The 14,967-nt window shown below is 42.1% G+C and overlaps 1 protein-coding gene across 1 annotated transcript in view; it reads left to right on the top strand.

The window, feature by feature from the left end:
• The first annotated feature begins 759 nt into the window (after positions 1-759).
• The window catches only part of LOC311225517 (calpain-1 catalytic subunit-like), a 64,768-nt gene continuing 50,560 nt past the window's right edge, over positions 760-14,967 (top strand). Inside the window, exons 1-6 of the mRNA XM_084310833.1 lie at positions 760-1,027; positions 5,801-5,870; positions 6,109-6,227; positions 7,716-7,849; positions 9,635-9,809; positions 9,922-10,035. Of these exons, the coding sequence (XP_084166959.1) occupies positions 791-1,027; positions 5,801-5,870; positions 6,109-6,227; positions 7,716-7,849; positions 9,635-9,809; positions 9,922-10,035 (849 nt within the window). The 5' untranslated portion in view covers positions 760-790. The remainder of the gene's footprint in view (positions 1,028-5,800; positions 5,871-6,108; positions 6,228-7,715; positions 7,850-9,634; positions 9,810-9,921; positions 10,036-14,967) is intronic.

The raw sequence follows: 14,967 nt of genomic DNA, 5'->3' as shown, positions 1-14,967 counted from the left end.
GTGTCAGTCTCCCAGCCAGGTCCAGCCAGGTTCTGAAAGGGGTCAGTCAGGGTCACCGGCGTCAAGCTGGTTCGCGTTCTCTTCTCGCTCCACCAGGGCCAGGGGACGACAGTGGCTCAGGAGGTATATAGAGCAGTCGTCTGGTCTGGTAGGTTGCCAGTTCGATTCCCGCTCCTCCCGGGCAGCGTGTCGATGTGTCCTTGAGCAAGACACTTAACTCCCTAACTCCCTCGATGAGCAGGTCGGCACCTTGCATGGTCGCCTCCGCCGTCGGTGTGTGAATGTGTGAGTGAACGGGTAAAATGTGAGGAACACATTGTAAAGCGCTTTGGATGAAAGAGATAATAAATGCACCATTTACTTTACCATTTATCATTTACCATTTACTTGACCATTTACTGTACCATTTACCATTTACTTGACCATTTACTGTACCATTTACCATTTACTTGACCATTTACTGTACCATTTACCATTTACTTGACCATTTACCATTTACTTGACCATTTACTTGACCATTTACCATTTACTTGACCATTTACTTGACCATTTACCATTTACTTGACCATTTACTGTACCATTTACCATTTACTTGACCATTTACCATTTACTTGACCATTTACTTGACCATTTACCATTTACTGACCATTTACTTGACCATTTACCATTTACTTGACCATTTACTTGACCATTTACCATTTACTTGACCATTTACTTGACCATTTACCATTTACTTGACCACTTACTGTACCCTTCACTCCACCGTGGCAGCGGACCCTCTGCAGCCACCATGCCTCCCCCCGGCGTCTGCCTGAACATCATGTCGGAGCGCAACAAGAAGGGCGGCCGCGGGAGCCTGGAGCGCCCCGAGGAGTTCCTCAGCCAGGACTACCAGCAGCTGAAGCAGTACTCCCTGGTCCGGGGCGTGAGGTTCATCGACGACATGTTCCCCCCCGACCACAACTCCATCGGCCAGGGCCTTCTGAACCCCTCGGACCTGAGCAGGGTGGAGTGGCTGCGGCCAGGGGTAAGTGTTCACGCTCACGCTCAAAAGTTCAGTCAGGAGATTTTTTTTTGCTTTATTCCCTGCCTTCGTGTCTGCTGGCTTACTTTAGGGAGCACTGAATCTCATAGGTCCTCATTGACCGACAGCCTACAGTGTAGCTATAGAACGTCCTTGTCTATAGTTATTGTGTGTGTAACCAGGCAGTGAGTAATAGTAGTAGTAGTAGTAGTAGTAGTAGTAGTAGTAGTAGTAGTAGTTAGTAGTAGTAGTAGTACTAGTAGTAGTGGTAGTGGTAGTAGTAGTAGTAGTAGTAGTAGCAGTAGTAGTAGTAGTAGTAGTAGTAGTAGTAGTAGTAGTAGTAGTAGTAGCAGTAGTAGTAGTAGTAGTAGTAGTAGTAGTGGTAGTGGTAGTAGTAGTAGTAGTAGTAGTAGTAGTAGTAGTAGTAGTAGTAGTAGTAGTAGTAATAGTAGTAGTAGTAGTAGTAGTAGTAGTAGTAGTAGTAGTAGTAGTAGTAGTAGTAGTAGTAGTAGTAGTAGTAGCAGTAGTAGTAGCAGTAGTAGTAGTAGTAGTAGTAGTAGTTAGTAGTAGTAGTAGTAGTAGTAGTAGTAGTAGTAGTAGTAGTAGTAGTAGTAGTAGTAGTAGTAGTAGTAGTAGTAGTAGTAGTAGTAGTAGTAGTGGTAGTAGTAGTAGTAGTGGTAGTAGTAGTAGTAGTAGTAGTAGTAGTAGTAGTGGTAGTAGTAGTAGTAGTAGTAGTAGTAGTAGTAGTAGTAGTAGTAGTAGTAGTAGTAGTAGTAGTAGTAGTGGTAGTAGTAGTAGTAGTAGTAGTAGTAGTAGTAGTAGTAGTAGTAGTAGTAGTAGTAGTAGTAGTAGTAGTAGTAGTAGTAGTAGTAGTAGTAGTAGTAGCTACGCGCGCTCGGTTAATATATACACACAAGTGTAGTGCCCTTTTCAGCCTTTGAGCACCTGCCCCTCTAAAGTCCTGTGCACGTCCCTGGTAGTAGTAGTAGTAGTAGTAGTAGTAGTAGTAGTAGTAGTAGTAGTAGTAATGTAGTAGTAGTAGTAGTAGAATGAATGAATGAAAACTTTATTTAACAGATTGCAGAATGGGTACAATACAGTACGGCTCAATACATACAATTGTTAAGGGGATGCAGACCTGAGAAAGACGTTTGTCTTGTTTCCATCAGGGTCCCCCATTTTCAATTCATATAGACATTTATGACATACACAACATACATGACATTTATGGCATAGGGACATATAGGTATTTAGTACTGATACATTTGTGACATAACGGTATTCAAATATACAGTACTGTTACCCTTAGATCCTGACAGAGTATATACATATGATGGGGAGGGGACTGTACATTAGGAGGGGGTGGGTGGGTGGGAGGGAAATATACATACGGCGGGGAGGGAATATATACATGCGGTGGTGAGGAGACTGTCTATTAGGAGGTGGTGGGGGTTTTGGGCATTTACGGTGGCCAGTTTCGAATTGCAGCCTCCCGTAGGTGCTCTTTAAGAGCGGTTTTGAATGTGGGCAGGGATTCACATTCCTTTACAGCTTTGGGTAGGGCGTTCCACATTGTTGTGGCATAATTGCGAAACGTGTTTAGTCCCTTGTTTGAGCCGAATCTGGGTTTAACATGATTTGTTGAGCTTCCTCTGGTGTAGTGGTTGTGGTATTCACTGACCTTTGGGAAGTATTTTGACATGTACATGGGCACCCCGGTCGTATAGTGTATCTTGTAGACCAGGCCCATTGCAAGTTGCTGTACTCTGTCGTCTACTCTAAGCCATCCTAGGTTGGCAAAGTGGGCAGGGGTGAGGTGGGTTCTGGGGTTCAGGTCAAGTAGTAGTCTGACCAGTTTGTTTTGTGATGTTTGTAATTTTGTTTTAAGCGCCTTTGAGGTGCTTTGGTACCATGAGGTGCACGCATAGTCATAGTACCCTTGAATGAGTGCTCCTGCCAGAGTCTTCAGGGTATTCTTGTTTACCAGAGAGGAGATCCGGTACAAGAATCTAGTTCGTTGGTTGACTTTTTTTATTACATTGGATGCCATTTTGTCACAGGAAAGATTTGCCTCTAGGATGGAACCCAGGTAGGTAATTTCGTCTTTCCTTGTGACAATATTGTCACCCACTGTAACTGAGAATCCGTCGGTCTTGCTGAGTTTGTTATTTGAACCGAAGAGAATGGACTCTGTTTTGCCCATGTGTAATGATAGTTTGTTATCAGCAAGCCATATGCAGATTTTGCCTAGTTCCGTGCTGAGGGTTTTTTCAACCTGCAATTTGTTCTTGTCAGAGACCAGCAGGGCTGAGTCGTCCGCAAACAGGAACAAGTTGCAGTCACAGGCTGACGACATGTCATTTGCATAAATTAGGAAGAGTAGCGGTCCTAGTATGCTTCCTTGTGGAACACCACAGCTCACTGTGAGGGGGGGGGATAGAGTACCGTTTACCTCTACCATCTGTTCTCTCCCCTCCAGGTAGGATTGCATCCAGCTCACTGATAAGCTATCAAAACCAATTGCTTTTAGCTTGTCCATTAGAATGGAGTGATTGACAGTGTCGAAGGCCTTTTGTAGGTCCAGCATGACCATGCTGCAGTATTTGCCCGCGTCCACCTCTTGTTTGATGTGGTCGTTCAAATAGAGGAGGCATGTGTCAGTGGAGTGGGACGTTCTGAAGCCAGATTGGAATTCGTAGATTAGATTTTTTTCCGCCAAGTACTTTTCGACCTGTTCATAGACTATTTTCTCCATGACTTTCGAGATGGAGGTAAGAATAGAAACAGGGCGGTAGTTGCCTGGGTCTAATTTGCTGCCCTTTTTGTGTAGAGGGGTCACTCTCGCAATTTTGAAGTCCTTGGGGACGTGCCCCTGTTTTATAGAGAGGTTTATTATGTGTGTGATGACTGGGGTGATGGCGGCTGCTGCGTCTCTGAGGAATTTGGAGGGGATGTTGTCATGGCCAGTGGCCTTGTTAGGTTGGAGGGCGCTCAATTTTTTGAGTACCTCATCGGTTGTTACCATTTCAAGTTTGAAGTCGTCTTTGTGGACCCCTAGGTTTTTGTAGTATGCTACTATGTGTTCTACCCCATAATGCCCTGAGTGGGAGGGTAGTTTGTTTACCAGTGTTGTGGCTATGTTTGTGAAGAAGATGTTTAAGTAATTGGCTACATCCAGCTTGTCTGTGATGAGCGTGTTGTCCGTCTTTATGTTTATGTTTGAGAATCTGGTTTTAAGTTTTTTACTGCAGCCTAGTTGATTATTGAGTAATTTCCAAAGTTCGCGGGGTTTGTTTTTGTTTTCCTCAGTTTTGTCGTTGATGAAATTTCTTTTTGCGGTTCTGATCATGGTGTTTACGTCATTTCTTAGTCTGTTTCTTTGGATTTTTTGTTCAACCAGTAGTAGTAGTAGTAGTAGTTAGTAGTAGTAGTAGTAGTAGTAGTAGTAGTAGTAGTAGTAAGTAGTAGTAGTAGTAGTAGTAGTAAGTAGTAGTAGTAGTAGTAGTAGTAGTAGTAGTAGTAGTAGTAGTAGTAATGATACTAGTCGTAGTCTTAGTTGTTATATGACATGGGCTTCATAGGAAGTGTATACATTTTTTATCCGTGGTTAGTTGTTTTCTTTTTTTTTTTTTACTTTATTTTTTAGCGTTTATCGCTTTTCTGGTCAAGCATGACCGACAGTTGTAGGGTGAAACGGGAGAGAGAGCAGGGGGAGACATTCGGCAAATGACGGCGAGTCCGGGAATCAAACTCGGAGTCAACCAGATCCGTGACGCAGCACGGAGTCCCGCGACGCAGCGCGGTAACATGGTGTGCTACTGGAGCACCCGGTTAGTTGTTTTCAACATGTCCTGCATAAATCTCACAAATCTATTGGGTTTCTTAATGTCATAAAGTTGAAACACCTCTTCTTATTACTCTGCAACCGAGTTCTAAGAAACACTGCCTCCCTCTGAGTCTCACCTGATCTGGCAGAGATCTCAAATCCGTCTCAAATTTATTTGAAAGCGGAGTATAGGTTCATGATAAACATCAGCGGCCAAAAAAATACATTTTCCAGCATTCCATTGGCTGAAAGCTTAAGATGTGCTTTTTAGTTTATTGTTTGTGGAAACTACAGTTAGGGCCGCACCGAATAGTTTGAAGCTTCGAAGCTTCATTCATAACGTCGACATTTGAATTCTAAATCAACATTTGAATCTTTTATTTTATTTAATTTTTTTATGTGTCTATTCATTCTGTTTAAACCAATGGGGGTTTTCTTCACAGTTGCAGATAAAGATTAGGCTACACTAATATTATAGTATTATACTATTATAGTATATGACTCATCATAAAAATTAAAATAAAACATTTATCATAAATGATGTAGCCTATCTGCATCCGCTTGGCGCTCGGCGCTCCATCAAGACGTCACCATCACTTTCGTACAAACCGTGAGACCTGATTGGATTATTTATGTTGACGAAACTGACAAGTTATATTCATTAAAGAAAGTTGATTTAATAAAAAAAAAAAAAACTCATTTGATGAGATTAATCACTTTATTCAAATTGAAGATTTTGTTTGAGGGTATTTAAAAAAAAATATATACATATATATATATATATTTTGTTATGATTACGTCATAATATGACGACAGACATTCGAAACTTCATTCGAAAACTTCAATAGAAGCTTTGAATGTAAAAGAAAATTACATTCGGTACATACAGCCCTAGTGGAAACCATTAACCAAAACCATTATTTTCTTGTCACAATTCCCTTCTGTTTCAGAAACTCGTGTCGAACCCAGATTTCATCGTCGAAGGAGTCTCGAGGTTTGACTTCGGACAAGGAATAGTTGGTAGGGGAGTGACCTTATTACTGAGAATCAACACATTTTACAACACATAACATAACCTATATTATGGTTTTTACTGTGAAGCACTTTGGTCAACCATGTTGTTTTTAAATGTGCTATACAAATAAAGTTGGATTTGATTGGACATGTCATAACCACATGTCATAACCACATGTCATAACCACATGTCATAACCACATGTCATAACCACCTTCTGACGTGTTTCGCCGACATTTTACAGGGAATTGCTGGTTCCTCGCCTCGATTGGAGCCCTGACGTTCCAGAAGCACATCCTCGGTCAAGTTATACCGCTGGAGCAGTCCTTTGAGAAAGACTACTGTGGCATTTTCCACTTCAGGGTAACTAAGAAGCACTACTCACTCTGAGAAAGATTAAAGAAAGGGCAGATCACACCATTCAGGGTTGTTATGTTAGCAGGGTTGGTATGTTAACAGGGTTGGTATGTTAGCAGGGTTGGTATGTTAGCAGGGTTGGTATGTTAGCAGGGTTGGTAAGTTAACAGGGTTGGTATGTTAGCAGGGTTGGTATGTTAGCAGGGTTGGTATGTTAGCAGGGTTGGTATGTTAACAGGGTTGGTATGTTAGCAGGGTTGGTAAGTTAACAGGGTTGGTATGTTAGCAGGGTTGGTATGTTAGCAGGGTTGGTATGTTAACAGGGTTGGTATGTTAGCAGGGTTGGTAAGTTAACAGGGTTGGTATGTTAGCAGGGTTGGTATGTTAGCAGGGTTGGTATGTTAACAGGGTTGGTATGTTAGCAGGGTTGGTATGTTAACAGGGTTGGTATGTTAGCAGGGTTGGTATGTTAGCAGGGTTGGTAAGTTAACAGGGTTGGTATGTTAGCAGGGTTGGTAAGTTAACAGGGTTGGTAAGTTAACAAGGTTGGTATGTTAGCAGGGTTGGTATGTTAGCAGGGTTGGTAAGTTAACAGGGTTGGTATGTTAGCAGGGTTGGTAAGTTAACAGGGTTGGTATGTTAGCAGGGTTGGTATGTTAACAGGGTTGGTATGTTAGCAGGGTTGGTAAGTTAACAGGGTTGATTTTTTTCTTCTCTCTTCCTGGTTGGAGAGCTAACAGTGTCAGCTAGCTAGCTCACTATCGCAAGCTAGCTCACTATTGCAAGATTTCATAGCTCACTGTCACAAACTAGCTCACTATCGCAAGATAGCTCACTGTCACAAACTAGCTCACTATCGCAAGATAGCTCACTGTCACAAACTAGCTCACTATCGCAAGATAGCTCACTGTCACAAACTAGCTCACTATCGCAAGATAGCTCACTGTCGCAAACTAGCTCACTATCGCAAGATAGCTCACTGTCGCAAACTAGCTCACTGTCGTAAGATAGCTCACTGTCGCAAACTAGCTCACTATTGCAAGATAGCTCACTGTCGCAAACTAGCTCACTATCGCAAGCTAGCTCACTGTCGCAAACTAGCTCACTATCGCAAGCTAGCTCACTGTCGCAAACTAGCTCACTATCGCAAGCTAGCTCACTGTCGCAAACTAGCTCACTATCGCAAGCTAGCTCACTGTCGCAAACTAGCTCACTATCGCAAGCTAGCTAGTGTATTCGAGTGTTTGTTTACAGCTCTCGTGTGCAACACATTTAAATCTGAATACATTTAATTCCGCTCTCATTTTCCACTTTCTCCACACTGCATTTCGCCCATTATGTTAGACGACGTTGCACGAGACGAGACTGGTACGCCTGGTACGGTATCCACGACAGTGTGTGCCGCTAGTTTCAGAAACAAACGTGTTGATTTACTGGAATTAACTGAACATGTGTGGAGACTGAAGATAACCCGTCCTCCTGTATCCTCCTCAGTTCTGGAGATTTGGAAAGTGGGTGGATGTGTTGATTGACGACAAGCTGCCGACGATCGACGGGAATCTAATTTTCGTTCATTCCAAGACCCCGAACGAGTTCTGGCCCGCTCTGCTGGAGAAGGCCTACGCCAAGTACGTGATCCCTGGTGGCTCAGTGAAACTGGTGACTTGTTGACATGTTGACATGTTGACATGTTGACTTGTTGACGTGAAGGAACAATGATAATTGTTAAGATTAAATCTGAAGCAAATAAAACTGCACTTTGTTCCACCTGCACCCGCAGGTGTCGGCTTCACCGGGGCCAACAAAGATAAATAATTATATATATTATGGCTGCGTTCACACTGCAAACCTTAGTGCTCAATTCTGATTTATTGTTCACATCCGATATCTTTTTTACATTTAGTCATTTAGCTGACGCTTTTATCCAAAGCGACTTACAAGTTCTGTACGACAAGTCATCAGGAAGGAAGGGCACAACTCTATCAGCTGAGTAACAATGTTCATCAAAGTGTTGAGTGCTACAGTGTAGGTACCTGCTAAGGTTAGTTAGGGTTAGATATATATATATATATATATATATATATATATATATATATATATATATATATATATATATATATATATATATATATATATATATATATATATATATATATATATATATATATATATATATATATATATATTTTTTTTTATCATTTCAGATAATGGTTGAAAAAGTGCGTCTTTAGTCGACGGCGGAAGATTGGACGGGTTTCGGCTGTCCTAACTGTGGTGGGGAGTTCGTTTTTTCACATATTTAAAAAATAAAATATGGCCAATATCAGATTCCAGTGTGAAATGGTCACACTCCTGAACTGACCCGTATACACAAATGAACAATAAGGAAGATGAAAGTAAACATGGAGGACACTGTTTATGGTTTATAAATTGATGTGCAGTGGAGGCCGGCTAATTCATGAGCAGATTATAATGGGGTCTCATTGCAAAAGAAAATCTGACCTGTACTGTTCTATTCAGGACCATAATATGAAAGTGGCCCAAATCAGAATTGAAAAGATCAGATTCCATGTGATTTGTGCTGTTCACACTGTGTTGAAAAAATCACATATGAGCAAAAGAAATAACAGATTTGAGCCACTTCTGCTTGCAGTGTGAACGTAGCCTATGTTTCTTGCTATAGCATAATTTGAATGTTTGTTTTTTTCTCCATCCAAATTAAATGTTTTTCCATTTATAACATGCCAGGGACTATCTGAGTTAGATATGTTTTGTTTTTTAAGCACCATGCAATTATGAATCCTAATTTGAATCCTAACATGAATCCTAACATGAAACCTAACATGAATCCTAACATGAATCCTAACATGAAACCTAACATGAATCCTAACATGAATCCTAACATGAATCCTAACATGAATCCTAACATGAATCCTGACATGAATCCTAACATGAATCCTAACATGAAACCTAACATGAATCCTAACATGAATCCTAACATGAATCCTAACATGAATCCTGGCATGAATCCTGACATGTATCCTGACATGAATCCTAACATGAATCCTGGCATGAATCCAAAAATGAATCCTAATATGAATCCTAACATGAATCCTAACATGAATCCAAAAATGAATCCTAATATAAATCCTAATATGAATCCTAAAATGAATCCTAACATTAATCCTAACATGAATCCAAACATGAATCCAAACACTAATCCTAAAATGAATCCTAACATGAATCCTAACATGAATCCTAACATGAATCCTAACATGAATCCTAACATGAATCCTAACATGAATCCTAACATGAATTCTAACACGAATCCTAACATGAATCCTAACATGAATCCTAACATGAATCCTAACCCTAACCCTAACATGAACCCTCACACGTCTCTGTCTGCGCAGGGTGTGTGGTTCCTACACCGACATGAACGCCGGCACGCCCTCCGAGGCCCTGGTGGACTTCACCGGTGGCGTCCACATCTGCGTCCAGCTCGGGGAGGCCCCGGCGGACCTGTGGCAGCTCATGGAGAGAGCCGCCAAGTCCAGGTCCCTGATGGCCTGTGGCACGCCCCAGGGGGTACGTGTGGTCTTTGTTTATTTGTTTATTAACCCTTTCACTACCACACTACAGAAGGTTAACCTTTCACTACCACTGCTGGTACTAATTGTACATAATATGTCCTCTGCAGGAGACGGCGGAGAACACAGTAGCTGCTAACGGAGTGGTGAGAGGCCACGCCTACACTGTGACCGGCGTCAAACAGGTGAGAGGCCACGCCTACACTGTGACCGGCGTCAAACAGGTAGACAAGCTGCTTGTAACATGTACAGTATCATCTCTCTCACACTGCTGCTAAATACTCACTTGATTTGATTTAGATTTGTCTCGAACATAGAAACATAAAACAAGTTTCAAAAACAAAAAGGTAAATAGTCAAAGACTATTTCCATACAATAAGTGTTTCGGGAAGGAACAGGGGGAAGTAAAAAAAAATAAAAAATAAAAACATATCAAGCCCTGCCCCTTCCTTACAATATTTTACATTATAATTGAATACAAATACAAATAATATAATGAAAAATAAAATAAAATAAAAGTACAGTTTTTTTTATATATCCAATTATCCAAATGAGAAAAAAATATGCATTAGGCAGTCACATTACTGCTCAAGCTCCTCTCTCTTATATGTGTCCATAAGTGCTTGTTTATAGCTTTAAATTGATTGATATTATTGCTTAATTTTATACTCACCTCACCTCCAGACCATTCCAGAGTGATACCCCACAAACTGCAATGCACATACTTTTAAGAGTTGTACGTATCTGATGACCTGTGGTCAATGGACCGCTTTTATATACACTTCACAACTTATGCCACACATTCACACCCATTCACTCACACATTCACACCCATTCACTCACACATTCACACCCATCCACTCACACATTCATTCACACCCATTCACTCACACATTCACTCACACATTCACTCACACATTCACTCACACATTCACACCCATTCACTCACACATTCACACCCATTCACTCACACATTCACACCCATTCACTCACACATTCACACCCATTCACTCACACATTCACACCCATCCACTCACACATTCATTCACACCCATTCACTCACACATTCACTCACACATTCACTCACACATTCACTCACACATTCACACCCATTCACTCACACATTCACACCCATTCACTCACACATTCACACCCATTCACTCACACATTCACACCCATTCACTCACACATTCACACCCATTCACTCACACATTCACTCACACATTCACTCACACATTCACACCCATTCACTCACACATTCACACTCATTCACTCACACATTCACACCCATTCACTCACACATTCACTCACACATTCACTCACACATTCACACCCATTCACTCACACATTCACTCACACATTCACTCACACATTCATTCACCCATTCACTCACACATTCACACACACATTCACTCACACATTCACTCACACATTCACACACATTCACTCACACATTCACACCCATTCACTCACACATTCACACCCATTCACTCACACATTCACACCCATTCACTCACACATTCACACCCATTCACTCACACATTCACACCCATTCACTCACACATTCACTCACACATTCACACACATTCACACCCATTCACTCACACATTCACACCCATTCACTCACACATTCACACCCATTCACTCACCCATTCACTCACACATTCACTCACACATTCACTCACACATTCACACCCATTCACTCACACATTCACTCACACATTCACTCACACATTCATTCACCCATTCACTCACACATTCACACACACATTCACTCACACATTCACTCACACATTCACACACATTCACTCACACATTCACACCCATTCACTCACACATTCACACCCATTCACTCACACATTCACACCCATTCACTCACACATTCACACCCATTCACTCACACATTCACACCCATTCACTCACACATTCACTCACACATTCACACACATTCACACCCATTCACTCACACATTCACACCCATTCACTCACACATTCACACCCATTCACTCACCCATTCACTCACACATTCACTCACACATTCACACCCATTCACACCCATTCACTCACACATTCACTCACACATTCACACCCATTCACTCACACATTCACTCACACATTCACACCCATTCACTCACACATTCACACCCATTCACTCACACATCCACACCCATTCACTCACACATTCACTCACACATTCACTCACACATCCACACCCATTCACTCACACATTCACACCCATTCACTCACACATTCACACCCATTCACTCACACATTCACACCCATTCACTCACACATTCACACCCATTCACTCACACATTCACTCACTCATTCACTCACACATTCACACCCATTCACTCACACATTCACACACATTCACTCACACATTCACACCCATTCACTCACACATTCACACACATTCACTCACACATTCACTCACACATTCACACCCATTCACTCACACATTCACACCCATTCACACCCATTCACTCACACATTCACACCCATTCACTCACACATTCACTCACACATTCACACCCATTCACTCACACATTCACACCCATTCACTCACACATTCACTCACACATTCACACACATTCACTCACACATTCACTCACACATTCACACACATTCACTCACACATTCACACCCATTCACTCACACATTCACACCCATTCACTCACACATTCACACCCATTCACTCACACATTCACACACACATTCACACACACATTCACACACCCATTCACTCACACATTCACACCCATTCACTCACACATTCACACCCTGCTCATCGGGAGCAGTTAGGGGTTAAGTGTCTTGCTCAAGGACACGTCGGCACACTGCCAGGAGGAGCCAGGTTCGACAAACACGCTGCCTGAGTCCTGAGCCACTGATTTGAACTGGCCCTATAGGAGAAAACTAAATTATATTATTTATTATTTGTCAATAATAATAGCTGAGCGATTAATCAACAGTAGTTTCAGCTCGTGTTGCTTAGAGGGAGGAGCGTTTCTCAAATCAACAACGAGTAAACGTGTTTAATAATCATGATTTCGATATCACCGGTCGTTAATGGTAATAATGAGACCTACTTGTCGACGGGACCAATCAAAATCAACCACCGAGGGGAGGGATTACAAATCGGAGGTATCTGAAGAGAAATCGACAGCAAAACAATCAAAACTATAATTTTGTCAGTTTCCAACAAACCTTTTGTATGAGCAGGTCTTTACCACGACCGAGATATATATAAACAGCAACGCCTGGAGGGCTGTACGCAGTAATGTATGGAATTCATGTAACGTTAGCGACGGTGGTATCGCTGCTGGTTGCGCCCCTGGGCACTTTCGATTCTCTATGTACACCGCCTCGCGTTCGAGCACAAGAAAAAGGTGTCCACTGTGATCCCAACCTAAGAGATGTTAATTGATTGATTGATTTGAGATTTGACATAATAAAATACAATACACAGGTGCATTATATAGGGTGACCAGGTGTCCCCCTTTTGGTTGTACTGTCCCACCATTTGACCGAACGTCCCACATATTGAGAGGATGTCCCTCTTTTTGAAGCAAAAAAAAAAACATTGGTCTCGGTGAAGACCATGTTATTCTAATAAAAAAATGTACATTATCTATCTGTCCCACTTTGTCCCACCAAAATCTTACTGTTTTGTCCTGCTTTTGGACTTTTTGCATCTGGTCACCCTAGGTGCATACAGTATAAAAATATATCAGGATAGCGCAAGAAAGTCCTCAGACTTATTTCCATCGCGGTCCCAAACATAACTCAGTTGCAGATTGAAGCATCTCTCGCCCTCCACGGCACGACACATACCTGCCCATTATACGCCTCCTTTTCAGGTGGGACTCTCTACTCAGTCTATCTCATTATTTCGTTTTCAACAAACACTTTCGGCTTCAAGAACCAACGGCTATAGCAATCATCTTAACTACATGTGCATTCTTCTCACGTGGGAGTAAACCTTTCTGCGACCCGGTGCACACACCCACGGCCTCGAGCGCCCGTTGCTTCAAGCAGCCACATGCTCACCAGAGCCTCCTGTTTGGTTATTTAACAATAGCCCATAATAGCCTGTCATCTGCTGCTCGCTCCTCAGCTTTTCTCAGCATCTCCGACCGGTGGACTGGCCTGGGGGCAGAGCGTAATCAATCATCCACCAGTGTTGTAGTCGAGTCGCTAAATCTCGAGTCCAAGTCGAGTCTCGAGTGCCCAGTGTCCGAGTCCGAGTCCAAGTCCGAGTCGCCAAAGAAGAGCCCTAGTCCGAGTCGAGTCCCCATTACCCTAGTCCGAGTCCAAGTCCGAGTCATCAAGGTTGAGTCCACTCCACTCTGGCCGTCAAAGAGCTGACGTATAAATAAATAAAAAAAGGTCTACATTAAACATTTAAGACACAGCGGTCACCACGGAAATTAATTCAATGTTATGGTATTAACATAGCCATCAATATCTTGTGGCAAATGATTAGGACCTATTACAAAACATTTATAAAACAAACTGTATTTATCAATTAACCCTTTCACTGCCACACGACAGCCGGTTAACCCTTTCACTGTGACAATACAGAAGGTTAGCCCTTTACTATCACATAACCGACGGCGATGCGGAGCTAATGATGCTAATGATGGAGCATCGCCGTCGGTTGTGTGATAGTAAAGGATTAACCTTCTGTCGTGTGGCAGTGATAGGGTTAACAAGTCCGAGTCTGCACCTTCCGAATGCAGTCAAGGCTTGAGTCCAAGTCTGAGTCATCAGTGCTCAAGTACAAGTTGAGTCACGAGTCCTGAAAATCAGCCCAGCACTCGGACTCGAGTCTGAGTCCTCGACTCGAGTACTACAACACTGTCATCCACTCCATGACATGTTCTGTACAATTTATCAAAAGGAAGAGGTTTCATTAAGCCACCATTAATGCCTACACTAATCTTGCTTTACATTGTTAATGCACTCTATTTTGTAAAAGTGTATTTAATGAAAAGTAACCAAATTATTATATATCCTAAAAAGTATTCATGTTTAGCACCCCTGTTAATACTGGATACTGTGTGGGTATCAAACAGGGAGAAAGACTGTCAAGGTTTAAACTGTGTGGGTATCAAACAGGAAGAAAGACTGTCAGGTTTTAAACTGTGTGG

The sequence above is a fragment of the Notolepis coatsorum genome (assembly GCF_963971535.1).
Source record: "Notolepis coatsorum genome assembly, chromosome: 3".
Classification (NCBI taxonomy): Eukaryota; Metazoa; Chordata; class Actinopteri; order Aulopiformes; family Paralepididae; genus Notolepis; species Notolepis coatsorum.
Note: the sequence above shows the minus strand (reverse complement) of the source record. Positions and strands in the feature narration are given on the sequence as shown.